This window comes from Gracilinanus agilis, chromosome 2 (assembly GCF_016433145.1).
Source record: "Gracilinanus agilis isolate LMUSP501 chromosome 2, AgileGrace, whole genome shotgun sequence".
Classification (NCBI taxonomy): Eukaryota; Metazoa; Chordata; class Mammalia; order Didelphimorphia; family Didelphidae; genus Gracilinanus; species Gracilinanus agilis.
In genome coordinates this window covers 489,064,194-489,083,437 of record NC_058131.1, presented here as the reverse complement: position 1 = coordinate 489,083,437, position 19,244 = coordinate 489,064,194, and the positions used below count along the sequence as shown (strand labels likewise).

At 32.8% G+C, this 19,244-nt stretch overlaps 1 protein-coding gene across 1 annotated transcript in view; it reads left to right on the top strand.

The window, feature by feature from the left end:
- Nucleotides 1–19,244, top strand: part of CEP128 (centrosomal protein 128) — a 499,758-nt gene that overhangs the window by 96,486 nt on the left and 384,028 nt on the right. The window contains exons 8-11 of the mRNA XM_044659982.1: nucleotides 1,015–1,101; nucleotides 2,560–2,634; nucleotides 5,745–5,850; nucleotides 11,436–11,596. Coding sequence (XP_044515917.1) covers nucleotides 1,015–1,101; nucleotides 2,560–2,634; nucleotides 5,745–5,850; nucleotides 11,436–11,596 — 429 coding nt within the window. The remainder of the gene's footprint in view (nucleotides 1–1,014; nucleotides 1,102–2,559; nucleotides 2,635–5,744; nucleotides 5,851–11,435; nucleotides 11,597–19,244) is intronic.

The following is a 19,244-nucleotide window of genomic DNA, read 5'->3' as shown; positions in this document are numbered from 1 at the left end:
ACCCCAAGTTGGAGTCATGAATGAATAACAATAAAATTTATCCCTCTTTCTCTGTCTCTTTTTGTGATAGGCAATTGAGAAAAATAAAGGAAGAAAAGTAAAAAAATTTAATTATGCACCAAATCCATGCCATTTTCTCAAGTGGCAATCACATTCATTTTTGTTTAGAGAAGTGTCATTGCATTGTTTTGTAGCAAACATTAGTTCTTGCATCAGCCTTTGTCTAGGGTTTTTGCCTGCTTGCCTGCATCAGAGAAGTGCTTTTTTTTGTTCCATTAATGTTATTTGGTTATTAATAATGGCACCAAAATACAAGAGTAGTGATGTTGGTAGCTCTGATAAGCTTAAGAAAAGTCATAAAGTGTGTAGGCATGTTCATAAGAGAAATACTTATTAAATAATGGGATTCACTATTATGCCTGATTTTCAATTTAGGTGAAGGATCTTAGAACATATTGGTTGTGTAAAATGTGGTTCTTCTGTACACAGATATACATACGTACTATATATGCACATTATGTATATATATATGTACGCATGTATCTATCTATCTATCTATCTACAGCTTCTCTTAAAAGTTCACTTAGGCTGTAAGACTGTAAGAGTTGTGGGTAGGAATATTTATTCTTGAAATCTTTTGAAATTGTGAAGTATGCCTAAATTGCTAACAAGAAAAGATAAATAATATACCATTTTATTTTAATTATTTAAGCAGTATTTAAACAATTCAGATTATATAACATCTGTTTTTTATTCACTGAATGTGTAGCTAAACATTGTAATAGTTTTCAAAGAAGAAAAGCAAATGACAAAGATCCATATCAGGAAGGATTGCTTCTGATGGCTGCATCTCTAGGATTTGAAAGAAAATATTCATTTATTTTACAGATTGTGTGCAACACAATATCATTTTATTCCTAATTATTTCTTTTTTAGTAAATAGTACTTTAATGCTTGAACATATATGGAATGATATTATGATAACTATTCATCTTTTCTTTCCTTCAACTCAAGGTTCTGAGGAAACAGGATGCTAATGCTGGTGAAAATGAGGAATTGATGAAAACTAAATTAAGACAATCTGAAAATGAAAAGAATCAAGTAAGAATTTTAAAACCTTTTTATTATTTTGAAAAATGATAACAATTTTTCTGGGGGTACATCTGCCAAGTAGCTTAAAATCTGTGTGCTGATATCATTGGCTGGAAGAAAGCACAGTCCTTATTTAAGTGTTGATGTCGATAGATTCTCTTGGTTAGGTTGTAATGTTTTTAGTTTGAAAAGTTGCCATGGTCTGCCAAACTGATCTTGCAAGATGGTATGTTTGTCTCTTTGTTATTTATGAATGATGCTCTGTCTTTTTTGTTGTTGAATTCAACATCACATTGTATAGTGAATGGCATCCTATCAAAGAGTGATTCTCCCACAGTAGTTAGATTACTTGAATATTTGGGTACTTTTTGTGCATTTTTAAAGTATAAAAGGAAGGTTTTTAATTGTGAAAATAAAGGAAACATCCTCATGAAAGGTTAAAAATATTACATATTTAATTCCATTAGTAGGAATTTATTAAGCGCCTACTAGGTGCAAGCCATTATTCCTAGACACTAGAGATAACTAAGAAAAAACAATAAGCAATTCATGCCCTTAAGGATCTTTCATTATTCTGGGATTCATAATAGTTTTTGGGAAATATAACTGTTGTTATTATTTATATTAATAAATATAAATGTTATTATTATAATACATATCGATCTACTATTTACTATAAATATACATATATATATATATATAAATTAAATATATGTGTAAATTCCTAGTTTGAAAAAGAGTAAGGGTATTTATACTTGGTAAATTCTTTATTTCTGGAGGAGGTTCAGTGGCTTTCATGATAACTTATCTTAGTGTCATGGATTATGTTGTTTTTTTTTTAACCTTACTTTCCGTCTTGGAGTCAATTCTGTGTATTGATTCTAAGGCAGAAGAATGGTAAGGGCTAGGCAATGGGGGTCAAGTGACTTGCCCAGGGTCACACAGCTGGGAAGTATCTGAGGCCAGATTTGAACCTAGGACATCCCATCTCTAAACCTGGCTCTCAATCCACTGAGCCACCCAGCTGCCCCCCTGGGTTATGTTTGTGAATATATTGGTGATATTGTTAGAAAATCTGAAAAAACAAACAAACCCACATACTTACTATCAAGCATTTTTGCTTTGAATTTAAGAGAATTTGGATTAGCTGCTTTTATGATGTTAATATTATAAAGAAAGGAGATTAAAGAAAATACATATTTAATTGATGAGTCACATCAGCCTTTATGCTAATGCTGCTCTGTGTGATTAAATTTTTAAAAAAACTCTTACATTGAAGTTTTTAGTAAGCAATTATTTGTATTTCTTGCAAGCAATTTGTTTTACCTCTAGGTTTGGGATATCTACTGAAAACTTTTCAATATTTTTCCCCTTCCTCTTATACTATGCCAACAATGACTTAGTTCTTTACAATCCCATTGAACCTTCAAATTTCTTTTTTTTTTAAATCCCTTATTGAAATGTTAGGTTGAGCAGGAGTTGGAAACATCCCGAAGGATGTTGGCACAGTCAGAATGCAGTAGAGAATCACTTTTACTTCAGGTAAATAAATCTGTGTAAGCTATGAAAATCTTCAGTCTGTGATTGAGTCTCTCTATACTATTAAGTCTTTTAAAATAGGTGAATAAACAAACATACTTGATATTCCTAGATTTTTTTTCCATTTGAATGTATTAGCATACAGAAGCAAACTATGGTGGTTCAAGAAAATTCAGGGTAAGCTGGTAAAAGACCTAGGTTCTCACTGTGACAATGTGTCTTACTATTTACTGCTCATGTTTCTACTTTATATTTCTTCTTGGATGAGAAATGTAAAAGTTTATTGGATCTATTCGATAAACTTTTCTTGGGAACTTAATTTTATTTAAAGAGGCAGTGAAGAGTGAAGGAGGAAGTAAAAGATACAAAATAGGCATTTATAGATCGGAGTAACTTTGAATTCTTCACTACATTAAACTCAACTTTTCAGGGACCACCTGCTCTCTTTTAAGGAAAGATAAGACTTAATGTTTAAACATTACATTTTCAGCCCATTTTTTCCACACTGAGAATTGTGCTCTTCTTGATATTTAAATTTCAATAACTTAAAATAGCTGAATTAATTCCATTGGACAAGGAAATGTGATTTTCTAATTGTCTTTCTCTCTGAGTTTAATAGTAGTGATAACTATGCTCTATTATCTTTTGAGAGATGTATCATATGATATTTGATAGACAATGATGTCAGACATCATCATATAGGAGAATATTATTATGTCTTGACAACAGGCCTGAAAATAGAGTGCCAATCTTTTCCTGGGTAGATAATTTTTAAAATATCCATTGATTTTCTGTGATACAAAGACTCAATGGAATCAGTAGTACCTTACAGGAAACTGAAGACATATTTCTCTTTTTATAACTTTTCTTTTTCCTTTTCTCATTATCACTATAAAAATTTAAATTGGAAATTTTGTATTTGGTATCCAACTCCATCATGATGTCATTAACATAAGTCATTGCTGATTTGCATTTGTAGATATAATAATTTAGATATTAAGGCTTTTTCCATGTTCATAATTCACCCTTTTTTCAATAACCAATCAGACACTTCTTATTACATATTTTATTATTAATCATTCACCAAGCATTTATTGAGCATTCTTCTGTGTATTGGTGATCCAAAGACAAAAGTAAACAGACCCTATCTTATAGAGCTTACATACTGTTGGAAATTTATATAAAATAGATATAAGGAAATTTTTGAAGAAGAACACATGTAGCTAGGATAGGGGGGATAGAATCATGAAAAATCTTATGTAGAAAGTGGTATTTGAGCCGAGTCTTGGAGAAAAATAGGAATTCTAAGAGGTAGAGATGAGGAGAATACTTATTTCAGGCAAGGTGGATAGCCACTGCAAAGGCCTGAAGATGGAGTATCAAATCAAGTATGAAAAAACATAAGATGATGGTCTACAACATAGAATTCATAAGAGAGAGCAATGTGTAATAAGGGTGCAAAGATAAATTGAAGCCAGGCTGTGAAGAACTTTGAATGTACAACAGAGGAATTTTTATGTGATTTTTAGAGGTGATAGGTAACAGATTTATTGAGTAGGACGGTGATTGGATAAGGCCTGCATTTTAGAAAAACTACTTTGTCAGCCATGTGGAAGATATCTTAGAGTATGGAGAGCTGAAAATCAGGAGGACTAACTGGGAGGCTCCAACAAGAGCTGCCCTACTCCAGGCTGGAAGCTCTGTACATGGAAAGGATACATATGGAGGAGATTTTATGGAGAAAGAAACAGTAAGATTTGGCCTCTTGGGGAAGAGAGAGAGAGACAGAGACAGAGTCAGAGACAGAGACAGAGACAGACACACAGAGAGACACAGCGAGAGACACACAGAGAGAGAGACACACAGAGACAGAGACTGAAACAGAGACAGAGACAGAGAAACAGGCAGAGAGACAGAGTGAGCACTGAGACATAGTGAATAGAAAGCAATACTTGGAATCAAGAAGGCAAGAGCTTGAGTTCTACCTACTTCACATATTTATTAATATATTATATATGGCATGTAATATATAAATTAAAGAAGGAGGAACTACAGACCTTATAAAACAATAATGTGACCATGCAAATGGGGAGACATAGGAAAGATTAAAGGGAATTTTGGAAAATACTAACGGACTTATTGGGGATGAAGTCCAAGTTTCAAAATCTCCATTTATACACATAAAAATATAATAGGTATGTATAATACACATACTAATGTATTCTCTGTATATAACTATAAAGTTACATATGTTATACATATATAAAACTTACATGTATACTCATACACGTTAGCAAGTAATATAACATTTAGTAAATAATTTAGTAAAAAAATTATTATTTTAGCAAGAAATTTGTTCTTACTGTATGGTTTGACATATGGTTTTCTTATTTTTATCTGCATCTCTCAATAGTCCTATAAGATAGATAAATAAATATTTATCATTCCTTTTTTGTGGATGATGGAATGAGACTCAATGATGTCCAATTACTTATTCAAGATCATACAGTAACAGAGCCAGGAATGGAACTCGGGTATCCTCACTTTAGGTCTAGTGTTTTCTTTCTACTGCAACATTTGTAGTGGAATCTGCTTTGTAAATGGACTATAATGGAATCTGTAGTGAAACTTTTGATTTACTAATTACTTGCATTATTCAGAGTAATACTCTAGGTGCTGTGGTAAGATAACTAAGTTTTGGAGAAATTAATATTTGTATTCAAAGTACTCGTAAGCTAAATATTTAACTAGAACACCTACAAATATAAGAATTAAAAATACCAAAATTATAATTCAGACAAAAGTCTTATGTGGGAATGAATATTGAAAGAGTAGACTAAGTTTATCTAAGTAACACTTCGTAGAATCCAATTTTTATGCATGCTAGACATATATTGTCAAAGAGGAAGAATAAAGACAGGGAGGGTGTACACTGGCAAGAGCCAGAACATCAAGCATATTGAGAAAGGAGGCTATGTAGTTTTTTCGAAGTAGACATTTTAAACACAGAGTTGGTTTTAGTTGGTAATGATTTATAAATTTAGTAAATTTCTTTCCTGCTTTTGGAGTTTAGTAAAAAATATTATTATTATTGTTGTTGCCCTTGTATTTAGATGGAAGACCTGCGTGTTCAACTCTCAAAATATCAAGCACCAAAGGTTTCTAGGCAACAGATAAACCAGCTGGATGAACATGGAGATGAAAGGAGGATTAGAAGAGGTATATTTCTCCTTTAAAATCATTTTTGGCTAACAATGTTTGTCTGGAAAATAATCTTTATTCTCTGATAACAATTATTTTTTGTACTCTCAGTTCTTATCAATGGGCAGGTTAGTCCAAGAGCTCGGGGAGGGTTGTCACCACCCCAAAGGTTCATAGCCTACCCCACCAACTGCCACTTTCAGGGCAGACTATTCAAGCTGGCTGAAGCAAAATACACTTGGGGGGGGAGGGAAAGAGGAGAGAGGGAGGGAGGGAGAATGGAAAATATTCTAGGCAAGTTAAACTACCACCTCCCTGCAGTTCCCCTATGGAGAAAACTTTGGGAATAGCAATGTGTCCAGCCCCACTTTGGGAGTCTGTGGGGGAAGTAATCCATTTGGAGATGTGGGCTGGCAACTGCTTTTGTGGGCCTTAGAGTCAAAGATATGAAGACCTAGAAAAGCAGGTTTTTGACACAATAAAAATAATTGAGCATTAGAAAATGGACATTGTTTTATCAATGATTGTACCATCATTAAAGAGTATTATGATCTGTTTTTTAACTGTACTCTGAGGATCATAGTACGTTTTCATCTAATGTATAGAAGAAACTTCCAATATGGAAAACAAGATGATCACAAAAATGCCTGGAAAGACGTATACGAAGTGATGCAAAGTGAAGTGAACAGAACCAGGAGAATGTTGTACACAATAATAACAAATAATGTCTGATGATCAACTGTGAGTGACTTAATTATTATCAACAAAGCAAGGATCCAGGACAACTCCAAGAGACTAATGACAAAAAAAATAAACAAAAAACAAAAAAGGATATTCATCACCAAAGAAGGAACAGATGGATCCAAGTACAAATTGAAACATACCATTTTTTACTTTATTCTTTTACAACATGGTGAACATGGAAATATGTATTAAACAATACTATATATACAACCTATATCATGTTATTTGCCTTCTTAGGGAGGGGGTTGTGGTGGGTGGGAGAAAGAGACCATGGTTGGCAAAATATCAGAAAACAAATTTTAAGAAATTTATTTTAAATGTAATCTGGAAAAATAAAATTTATATATTATAAAAAGAAACTTCCATATATGTTATCTCCCAAATTAGAATGTGAGCTCCTTGAGAGTAAAGGGCTATCTTTTCTATATCCTCAGGGCTGAGCAAATGCTTTGCATATAGTAAGTGTTTAATAAATACTTTTTCATTCATTCATTATGTTATTAGTGTACAGGGTATTGGGGCTCCTCAACAGATTATAATCCACATATCTATCCAAAGGTTTAACTAAGTGGTCTCCAAGGTGATTGCCACTTCTTTATGAGCTTTTCCGTTGGTTTAGAGCAGTGATTCCCAAAGTCGGTGCTGCAGCGATCCAGAGGGGTGGTGATGGCCACAGGTGCATTTATCTTTCCTATTAATTGCTATTAAAATTTTAAAAATTAATTTCCAGGGGGCTAAGTAATAATTTTTTAGGAAAGTGGACGGTAGGCCAAAAAAGTTTGGGAACCACTGGTTTAGAGGATTTTTACTGAGGAAAGAAGCATAACCAGTTACGGATTCTTTTTCTCTCCTTATCCAATGACTTGAATGCTACAATGCCACATATGAAATAATCTTTCCATCCTGCAATTTCTCCTCCACTTCTATTCCCAAACTATCCCTTCACTCCTATAGGAGATTATAAGAATGAGGGGAAATTCAAGGAAGAGTTTCTTTACAAAAAGTTCAAGGACCTCTCTCTATTAAAAATATCAGAGCAAATATCTGTGCAGAACAAAACAGATTAATTTTTGAAATTTAGAGATCAGTTGTCCAAATTAATTCGCCATAAAAAGGAACATTCAATATCAATGGTCTATCCTTTTGGTGAAAAATTCTTTAGCTGTGGTATGCCAAAAAACAAAGAAATATTCAAAAGGACCTCAGGTCTGGTGTACACACAGTGATAATGGCAGAGTGGTGGAAAAGAAGGTAGAAAATGCTAAAAATACAGTCTTTAGATTGTATTTTTTTTTAGACATAAATTTTTGGCACACTAAATGTGACATCTTTATATATTGGTCATTGAGTGGATACACTATTGGCGGAGGTGAACCATCTTAATATTGATGTATTTCTTATTAATAAATTCAAAAAGCATGAAGAACTTGTAGCTGTATGGAAAGATGGGACAGTTTCTCTTCTGAGGAACCAATAAAGAAATTAGCAAAATTGATTTTATTGTATACTGGAATGTCCACTGAACATTTTGCCTTACATTGCTCATGGTGCATAAAATGATAAAGACCACCATGAAGATAATTGCAAGTTATGCATTAGTATTCATTACAAAAGATGAAGTGGACAAATTGTGCAAAAAACATGGCAAGTTCCCTCCCCACAAATGACGTATGCAAAACCTAGTTTATGAAGTATACCTATCGTCTGGATTTTGATATGTAGTTGGATTGGTAATCCATTCAGTTAGTCATATTAAATCAGTTCTTTTTCTTTTTTTAAACCCTTACCTCTTGTTCAAAGGGAGAAGAGTGGTAAGGGCTAGGCAATGCCCAGGGTCACAGAGCTAGGAAGTGTCTGAGGTCAAATTCGAACCCAGGACCTCCCATCTCTGGGTCTGGCTTTCAATCCACCGAGCCACCCAGCTGTATACCCCCCTCTTTCTCTTCTCTCTTCCCCCTGAAAGTTTTTATGTCTCAGACAACACTTCTAATTGACAGAAGAGGAGAAAAAGAATATACTGATAATGTTGGGAAAATTACATACCTTCCCTGTAACACCCAATAACAACAACAACAAATCCAACGACATTCTCCTGGTGATGATATATGGCTGTGAGTCATGTGGCATCACTATCCAAGAGGATTAAGAATTACAGATTAGAAACTAATGGTGATGGAGCTTCTCAAAGAGCTCTTTAAACCTTAGAGGTCATTGGCTCTGAATCTATTACTATTATTTTGGACAGGGTGTCAGTGAAAGGGTACAGCAGAAGACATCGCTTTGGTCATCTGTGCTTTATAATGGATTCTGTTGGACTATTTCTGTTTTCTCAGCCTGTGAATCACTTTATTAGTAAAGTTCTCCTCTCCAGTACAGAAATGAGGTGCAGTCTCTCAGGGGCATTTCTTTGGCTCTACTACTTCAGGGAGTCTTTTACTCTATTCTAATTCATGGTTCTTTTTATCCCCTGTGCTAACCCCACCTAAACCCTCTACCCTCTAGGTAGAAGATTTTAGAACCTGGAGATAGATTGCCTCTGGTCAGATTGGGCACTAAACTGGATCTTGGGGATTGTGGGAGGGATACTCACTGTCTTTATGATGTGTGAGAAACACCCAATTGAGTAAATGGAGATGGTTTCTGATAAGACTATATACCTAAGATTTTATTCACTGCTAGGGAATAATCAGAAGAGGAAAGATTTTGAACTAATTAGCTTATAAAACCAGTGTTATAAAGATGGCTATATATGAAATCAGACCTGGAAGAGATCTTAGGGACCATCTCATAGAATTCCATAATTTACAAATGAATTGATAGGACCCAAAAGGCATAAGATCCTGTTAGCTTTCATTTCATTGTGAGAATGCAAATAGATTTCATTCTGTATTGTGTCTCTCTTTTAATTATATATCTGGGATGGTGGAAAGTTTTTCAGTTGGCCCTACAGCTACATGAAGGTAACTGCCATTATGTTGAAGAGAGAGAGCTCATTAACAGTGGTTAGTTGAGAGAGGCTTCAAAATTTACTCATTGTTGCTGTAAGTTATTCTCTGTAATTCTAGTATTGGGGGAAAAACCAACCTCATGTTAGCTTTCTAATAGTTTTTAAAAGAAAAACAACTGAATTTTAATTTTTTAAAAATAGTTTTCAGTCTCACATTGATTCTTTTTAAAAGCATCAGAGCCCTGGCTTATTTAAAAAATAGTGTCAAATCAGATTTTCTTTCTTTGTGTTGTAATTTCCAGTAAAACCTCCTGGTTTAGAAAATCAGTGATCATAGAAATGCAAGTCATAATAAAAGATTTAGCAATACCAGTTCATTATTTATATTGCAAAAAGAGTTTTCATTATGTGAACTTCAATAATAGTCCCTTAGGTGGAATAGTTGGGTTGCAGATTCCTATTCAACTGAATGGGTAATAAGGCATGAAAAGACTAGAATTCTGTTATTAGAAACCCCACTAGAGAAACTTTAACTTTAGTGACCCAGGAGCATAGTGTAGTGTTTCTCAAACTGTGCTACAAGGAATTCTGAAACAGTGACAGTTTTTATTTTTAAATGAGTTTAGGTTATTCATTAATAGACATTAAAGATAATAATTTTAAAGGATTTTAGTATAAGAGTTCTGCCAAAGTTTTATTTAAACTATTCTGCCTTTATGGAAAAGTTTAAGAACCACTGGAACAGGGTAATAATTTTGGTTTGATGAAGGATGAACATTTTCTTCCATTTCATTCCTTGAATAGACTGGAACTACTAAATGGAAACATCTATAACATCTTTTTGAGATCAGTGATGAATAGATTAGAACCTTTAAACATGAGAGAATGGAATAATTCCTAGAATACAGTCCCTCCTCATTTCTTCCTCATAGAATCTTTCTCTTCCTTCAAGATACTGCTGAAACATGATCTGATGTAAAAAGCCTTAACTGAGAGCCCTAATGGGCTTCCAAACTATTTTCTCCTACAGTGGTGGTAGTTAGATGGCACAGTGAATAGAGCAGCAGGAAGACAATTATTAACCGTGTGACCCTGCCCAAGTCATTCAGCCTTTCCTTCAGTTTATTTATGTGTAAAATTGAGATAATAATAGCATCTACCTCCTAGTGCCATTGTGAGGACCAAATAAAATAGAAATTATAAAGTACTTAGCACAGTGCCTGCCACAAAGTAAGCACTATATGAATGTTAGCTATTAATATTATTATTATTATTATTCCTCTGTATCTTATTTTGTATTTAGGGCAGCTAGGTAGCACAGTGAATAGTGTTGGGTCTATAGTTAGGAAGATTTATCTTTACCCTTTAAATAAAACTTTGGCAGAACTCTTATACCAAAATCCTCTAAAATTGTTATCTTTAATACCTATGAATGAAGAACCTAAATTCATTTAAAAATAAAAACTTTCATTGTTTTAGAATTCCTTGCAGCACATTTAGAGAATTCTGACTGCCCTGTTTGCCTTAGTTTCCTCGTCTGTAAAATGAGCCAAAGGAAACACTCCAATATTTCTGCCAAGAAAATTCCAAATGGGTTCATGAAGAGTAGGACAAAACTGAAAACAACTAAGCAGCAGTGACATTTTATATTTATTCCACTTTTTTTTTCTGTTTGTATTTGTATATGTATGTGTTGTCTTCTTCGGTAGGCTATAGATGCTTTTGAGAGCTGGGATTGTTATCTTCCTTATGTACCTTTTTGTGTTGGCACATAGTGGAACCCCAAAAAACACTTTTTGGTAGATGAGAATAATTGCACCCTCATTCTTCTGTGTATAAAGGATCTGTGCTATAAAAACAACATGTTTATGTATATATGACTTATATGTATAATTCTGTTTTATCTTAAAAGCGAGTGAGATGTCCGAGTGGGAGAAGCAAGAACTGGAGAAACAGGTCTCAGAGTTGAAAGCTAAGCTGAACCACAATGTCATGATATCTGAAATACAGGAATTGAAGCGATGCCTTGAGAAAAAAGACAAGGAAAAAGCACATTTTGAAGAACAAATAGAGGTGACTGATATTTTAAAATTGAACTACAGTTGTGTTTAGCAAAATTGTCTTGTGGACCCAAAACAAACTCAGAAATTAGGGCCATTTTTTAAATTGAGGTAACCCCCAAAACTTCTCTTTCCTCAACCGTTTCATACCTGAACAGCCTTTTTCTTCTTTTCTTAAATGTTCCTATTCTTTTAGCAATAACTTTTCATTTTGGAAATCTAAGTGACCCCCTTCTCTGAGAAACTACATGTGTGCCACATTCAATGTTGACAGTTGGGAAATTATTGGGTGATATTGGCATTTTTTCTTCAACTCTTCTTTTCAAACTAATGCTCTTTGGACCTTTGGATTTGAGAAGCAACAATGAATTTGGAATTTTATTCTGATCCATTGTAAGTTAAGTCAGAGAACTGTCACCTTCTCTTATAAAGATTGTCCCAGAAGTCACATATAGTTTTAAGTTGTTAAAAATGAAGAGTTTAAAACTATGAAAGCTTTCAATTGCTCTAAAACTTTTGAGACATCCTATAGTAATCCTTTATTGCCAAGATGGTTATAATAATTATCATGAAGTATATAAGTCAGAATAATACATTTGATTGAAACTACTATATTTATTTCTCTTCCAATTGAAAAATCAAGATAGATCAAATATTTATGACCTATTCAGAGAAACATCCATCCAATTTAGTATATATTTTTTATAATATATTCATCTCCTGTAATTATATCAAGGTGCCATGTTGAGGGATTTCAGCATGGAAAATGAATATTTGGATATCCTGGGACTAAATATTAAAAGCAGTTAACTTTATGAGACTGGAAAGAAGTATTTTTGTTGCTGTCCTTGGAGTTTGCATTTTTCTGCTATAATGTTAAGGAATTGTTTAAGAGTCATATTCTAAAGATATGAAATATTTATGTTCCTTACATAATATACTACATATATTTAATAAATAGCTTATTAGAAATATGCTTAGAACAGTGGTGGGTCCAATGCATTTAAAATTGTTTTTGTAGGTTGTGTTAATCTTTTGTATATCTAATAAAGTAATGTGAAAATGTAGGGTTTTTTCCCTGAAAAATAAGGAAAAATTTTGTAAAAAGTATATTACTTAACTGTCAAGGATAGACAATTTCCTTTGTCAGCTGTTCAGGACAAGGTGCTGCTTTTCTTTCCTGCTTGCATGGATTGTATCACCTGATTTTCTGTTTTTGAACTGAGCTAACAAAAGTATTCAAGCTGTCATTTGATTTTTCACTTGGCAATTATAGCCTCTAGATTGCCTTCTTATTCACTGACCCTGGATTTTTCCTCTGCTTCTTACTTAATTATCCTTTGACTTATAGAGAAAGGAAGAAGTGTTTGGGTTGTGATAGAAGGTTGTAGTTTGGAGTATTGGATTTTGAGCTTTAATGGATTTCCTTTTATTATATATCAGATGGTGAGACGTTGTGAATGTTTAACATCTGTGAATGTTTAACATCGACCATACAACTTTTGCTACATTTTTGCACTGAACTTATAGTGTTTTTCAAAGGTAAAAGATAAAAGACGAACTTTTCTTTGGCAATTGGAAAATGCATCATTCATTTTCTCTGTAAGATTTTATTAATGGGTATTTCTTCTTAACCTTTTTTTCCTTGTTTTTGATAGTTCTTAATTTGTTTAGATTTATTTCAAGTTCATTGCAGGCTATGATTATGTTTTATGTAGTTTTCAGACATTGTGAAGTTTTTTTAGTTTTTTTGTCCAACCTGTTAAATTTTCATATTTTAGTTTAAAAGAGGGGGAAAAATTACCTTGGATTGTTATAGCCCCTCTTTTACATGCTAATTTTTGAATAGTGCAAATCATGTAACAGATAGAGGTCACGAGAGCCAAATCCATTGAAACCTGAGTTGACTTCTTTGTGCCTTTTACCCACTGTCCTGTGTTCTACGGGCAAGTCTTACTCCTGTTTCATGCGACAAGCCTACTTGGCTATTTAATGATGGTTATCATGTCTTTCTGAAGAGTTCTCTTGGTAAATATCCCTTATTCCTTGAACTTTAAGGTTTGTAAAATGCTTTACATATATTATCTCATTTGATCTCACAACATCCCTGGAAGGCTATAGTATTATTATTTTTATCTCAAAAGCCTATTAAAAGGCCTCTATTATTATTATTAATTTTAATCTTAAAAATCCTTCCTTCTGTCTCAGAATCAAAGTTGTGAATTAAGACAGAAGAATGGTAAGGGCTAGGAAATTGGGATGAAGTGACTCACCCTAGGTTATATAGCTAGGAAGTGTGTAAGGTTAGATTTGAACCCAGGTCCTCCCATCTCTAGGCCTGGCTCTCAATCCATTGTGTGTTAGGCAATTATTATTAACTCCATTTTACAGTTGAACTAACTGAAGCTAACAGAGCTTAAGTCTATTACCCAGGATTAAATAGCTTTTAAATAATTGAGACAGAATTTGAACTCAGGTCTTCCTGATGTCAAGTAAGTCCAGGATTCTATCTGTTATGCCACCCAGCTGCTTCTAGTGTCTTTATTGATGTATTTCCCTTAACTGGGATTTCTCCATCTGAAAACAGGATTTCATTGGTGTTCTTAAGATAGAGTGCAACAAGAAAGACTATTGCTTTATTATTCTTAAAAGCTGTGTGATTTTTTGTGAATTCTTAGAACTCATGAGTTTTTTTTAAGCTGTCATAGCACCGTGTGTGTGTTTTGTTAAATTTGCAGTAATTGGTTAATTCTTAAATTCACATGGAATTTTAGAAAGATTGTAAACTTTTACAAAGACCCTTACTCGGTTCCTAAGGTTTGGTTAACCTCTTTTAGACAATAAAATATGAACAACCATTTTGCATTGTGAAGGTAAAAGTAGAACTTACCTTTGAGTTTGCATAATTTACCTTTGGAAATTTATCAAAGACCTTATATCAGTAACTGTGCCAAACATACCAAATGCATTAATTTCCTTATTCTAAACTCAAGTTGAACCTCATTAACCTTGATAGGCTATTTGTATTCATAAGAATTCCAGGTGTCCCTGGGATCAATGGTTCTGTTCTGATTTAATCTCTGCTGACTTCTTACATCCATTTAGCCAGCCTTCCTGAAATAAACAAATATTTGACTTTTAGCTTCATTGAAGAATCTTAAAGAGTATGGGTCATAATTTAAAGCAAATGCTAACCAAGAATTAAATGACATGATTATTCATCAAGAGAAACTTATGATTCACATTCCAGAAGCTGCTACTAAAAAAAATGGAGAATAAGAGAAAATAAATAATATATACAAACAACTGACTAGGATGACAATGGATGCACATGGGCAAGGTTTTTTCCACTTAAGTTTTTTCTTTAGTACAAAAGCAATTTTTTCTTTGTAGTAGCTTTTATTTTGTAATCTGACATAATAGCTGCTTTATTTTCTATCACATTTGAAATTTATCTTGTGTTTGGGCACAAAAGAATCATTTTGCTTGGACTTTAGAATAGTGAATATATAAAAAATGACATACATAAAGAAACATGTACATATTCACATGTGAATACATGTGTGAATATTTCTTTTCAAAAAGAAAATCCTTGGGGTATTTTAATTAAATAGCATAAACCCAGCATTGAACATCAATACAAATAACCAGACTTGTTGAGTAACTTATATTTGCAGTCTAAGTAATCTGTGCAGGTGTAATGCATTTTTATATATTACTATAACTTTTTTAGTCCCTCTAATTGTCTATTAAGCTAAAAGTTGATAGAAAAGATATTGAGAGCCACATCTATTGCCAAAGGGTTTTTACATTATTGAATTTAAATGTATTTTAAGGTTATTAACTGATAAAGTAAAAAGTAAGAAAAACAATATCCTCCATAATGCATATGAAAACTACACCAAAAAGCAGCCAACTTTAATTATTTGTAATGACCAATTTTGCTTACCTTTTATCAGCAGAGAAACATATTAGATACAAATTAGTTAGTTTTACTTATTTTTCTTGGTTCTGTGAGATAATTAATTTTTGTGTGGAGATGGGAAAATAAGGGAGGGAAAATGAATAAAAGGAGAGATTGATATAAATTGATTAAAGACAAAAAGCATCAATAAAATTTTAAAAAGAGGTCTGCTCAGAGACCATGATAATTTTAGGTGCAAAGGTCTACTTTGCTTTCTTTGTTCTTTGAAAAACATATAAGCAAGTTAATTGCCACTTCATTTTGGAACATATTTTAAAATCTACCAATAGCTTAATAAGATTTAGATGAAAATAAGACAAAATTATTTATAGTAGTGCATAAATAGATGCTAAAACAGATGAGATCTGACTGCATTGCTATCTTTAATGTTGGAGAAAATTTGTTATTTTTAACTCCTTGACCCAGTTTCTTCATCTATTAATGACACAAATGCCACTATTAATAATTAAAATAAAAATACTTCTATTTGCTACTTGACTTCATTAGGCTAATTCTTAGACCCAGACATTTGAGGAAGAGATCATCTTCTATAGCTCACATATTTCTGAGGTATCAGAAAGGGGAATTGGACTGAATATTTTGTTTTTAATTTAACCCTAAATTTTCATGAAGCTTTTTTTTATTGGTCAATAGAAGCAATTTATAGTAAGCACTAGTGAAGGCAAATGAGGAATCTTCTCTTCAGTTTCTTTTCTATTTTCCACTTTCTTACCTGATTCTGATTTAAGGATTATTTCTATTATAAGCTTTTTATTGATTCATATAAAAATAGACTTTTAAAAATTTTGCCTATTTTTAAAATTTTCTGAGAACTTTGCTCTTCATCAAAACTATGGAATATTTGAACATCTTAATTTAACAGTATGTAATGGAGGTTTTAAAATAAAGTTTTCTGAAGATAAAATTTACCTGGGAGAATTATTATTGAAGGATTTGCTAAGAGGAAAAAAAAGTCATACCATGAAACAAGATAGTAATTTTTTAGTATATAAGTAACTGATAATTATGTATTTTTTCACTACAAAGAATATCATTAAAAGAAGATTAGTTTTGGGAATAAGTAGAATTTAATTGTTCATTCATTATTCTGACAGACTTTATAGCTAACTTATCTTTAGTGTGACTTCATTTTGATAGCATATCATCTTAAGTGGGAAACTAAATTGTTTTCTCTACATTTGTTTTTAGGCAGTCTTCTGTTCCTGCATAAAAAGAAATGAGATTTTACATAATATTTTCAACAGGTTTGCTCCCAATCTAAGCAAATGATCTGTGATTTTTTTCAGTTTAGGAAATTCCCTATATCAACCCACTACTATGAGTTAGTAGTTAAAGGCATAGGGCACATAAAGGCACCTGTGGCACATAAAGATCGTCTCTTATTCAGAGTCTTGCCGTGCAAGCATAAAGATCTTGAATCTCTTGACTCTAAGCCCAGCACTCTATCCTGCTTTCTCCAAATCTTTTTGATCCTGTGTCCTTATTAGTTAAAATATTTCATTCGATATCTTAAATATATGTATATTTAGTACTTTATAAATTACATATTATATTACTGTATGAATATATCCTATTCAGTATAAAACATGTAAAAAAACAAATTGAAAAGAATGTGATCAAGATGAGATGAACCTTTTAAAATAATTTTTATTTTATTCATTAACAATACAAACCCCTTTTTATTAAAACATTAATTTTTTAGTAAGCAATATGATTGAATGTGGTTTATTTTTTTTGAAAAATTAATTTTAACCCTTTGTTAAACCAAGAAATTTGACGGTCTGTTTCAAAGTTCAATTTATTTTGATACTAGATTTTCATGGCTGTCATTAGTTAGAGATTATATCTTCCAAAGCTGCCTAAAACCAGTGACCCTGATTCAGAGAAAGAAATAATAAAATAGGAGAGAGCTAAGGACTTGAGCTCTGTTTTGAGACTCACCCAGATATCCGTAGGCTCTTACTGCTATGTGCTGGTAGACTCCTAAGCAACTCCCTCATAAAAGAGGAAGAGAGACAAAATTTCCTATGGCTCTAACAACAAAAGCAACAAGCATTTTTATAGTGCTTTAAGATTTCAAATAGTATCTCATTTGATCCAACAACCTTTGAAGGTTGGTGTTATTGCTAATCCCATTTTTTAACTGAGGAAACTGACACACACAGAGGGTAACATAAATCTTAAATATCTCAGGCCTTCCTGACTCCAAGTCTAGCACTCTACTGTGTCACTTACCTGACTCTCAGAGGCAAAGGGAAGGACAGCTCATCTTGGCTTTGTTGTCAATATTTTTAAAAAAATATAATTTAAATCAGGGGGAGAGATGGAGAACAATTAGGAGCTACTGGTCATATGTGTTCTTTAGCAGAGTTAACTCACATTTTTCCTTTGGGAGGGGCTAGAGGTCATGCCCATGTCCATTGGAGATGCTCTATTCTAACTTTAATTATACTCTTTTTTCAATTCCCTTCAGAGTTGTTCAGAGGTTTTTGTTGGAATTTTTCTAGTAAATTTCCATCTTCCTTAATGTCACACCTCTGTACGTTAATTAGTATTGCATTCTATTTATTGCATGTTATTATTTATTTATTGAACATAAGAAGGTATTACATTTTCTCAATTTTATCAAATGAATTCAGGTCCCATTAAAACTATTATTTGACGGGCTACAGAGTGGTGAGGTGGATAGAAAGCCAGGCCTGGAGATGGGAGGTCCTGGTTTCAAATGTAGTCTCAGATACTAATTAGCTGTGTGACCCTAGGCAAGTCACTTAACACCAAATTCCTAGCCTTACTGCTCTTTTGCCTTGGAATAAATACTAAAGCATCAATTATAAGATGAAAGGTAAGGGTTTAAAATTTTTTTAATCCTTTTATTTGAAAAAATTTTTTTTAGCAAATCAAAGGGTTTCATTTCCCAGTTAAGATGTGTAGATATGGGAATTTCATTTTTGCCAACAAAAACTTAGTGTTTAATCATATGGAAGCCGTGACACCTTTAGACCATCTCAATGCCATTATACCCTTTAGGCTAGATCTATCATTAACATCACTAGATGTATGTAAATTTTTGATATGACTTTATAATTGTTGCATTTTGCCTCATATTGGGGCTTTTGAAGAGTTTGTTTCATGAGTAGAGTGTCATCTCTGCCATTTTCTTCTTGTTCATTTGTGCTTACATTATTAGCAATATGAATCAATTCTTGGTTCATATTAAGCCAATTTGTGTCCATATTGTGAACATCAGTGTAGTTAAAGCTAGTTAATATGTATAAAATGGAACACATCACAGCACCCTCAAAACAAAGAAGTGAAGGTGCCACCATTATCCCTCTGCATTGTAGAACTCTAGCATATATGACATGTACTAAGGATGCCAAATGTTAATCTAATACTAACTACCATGCATGTAGCTCTTTTAGGTTTATAGAACACTTTACCAATATTGTCATATTTAATTTAATTATTAATTAAGACCAATAATATAATATATAATAATAAATAACAAATCAATTAATATTAATATCTCAATATTCAGTAGGAGTTACTATTATCCCCATTTTATGGATGAGAAAACAGGCTGGGAGGTTAAGTGACTTACTTGCCCAAGGATCTGAGGGAGGATTTAAATTTTAATCTAACTGACTGAAAGTCCAGCACTCTATCTAGTATG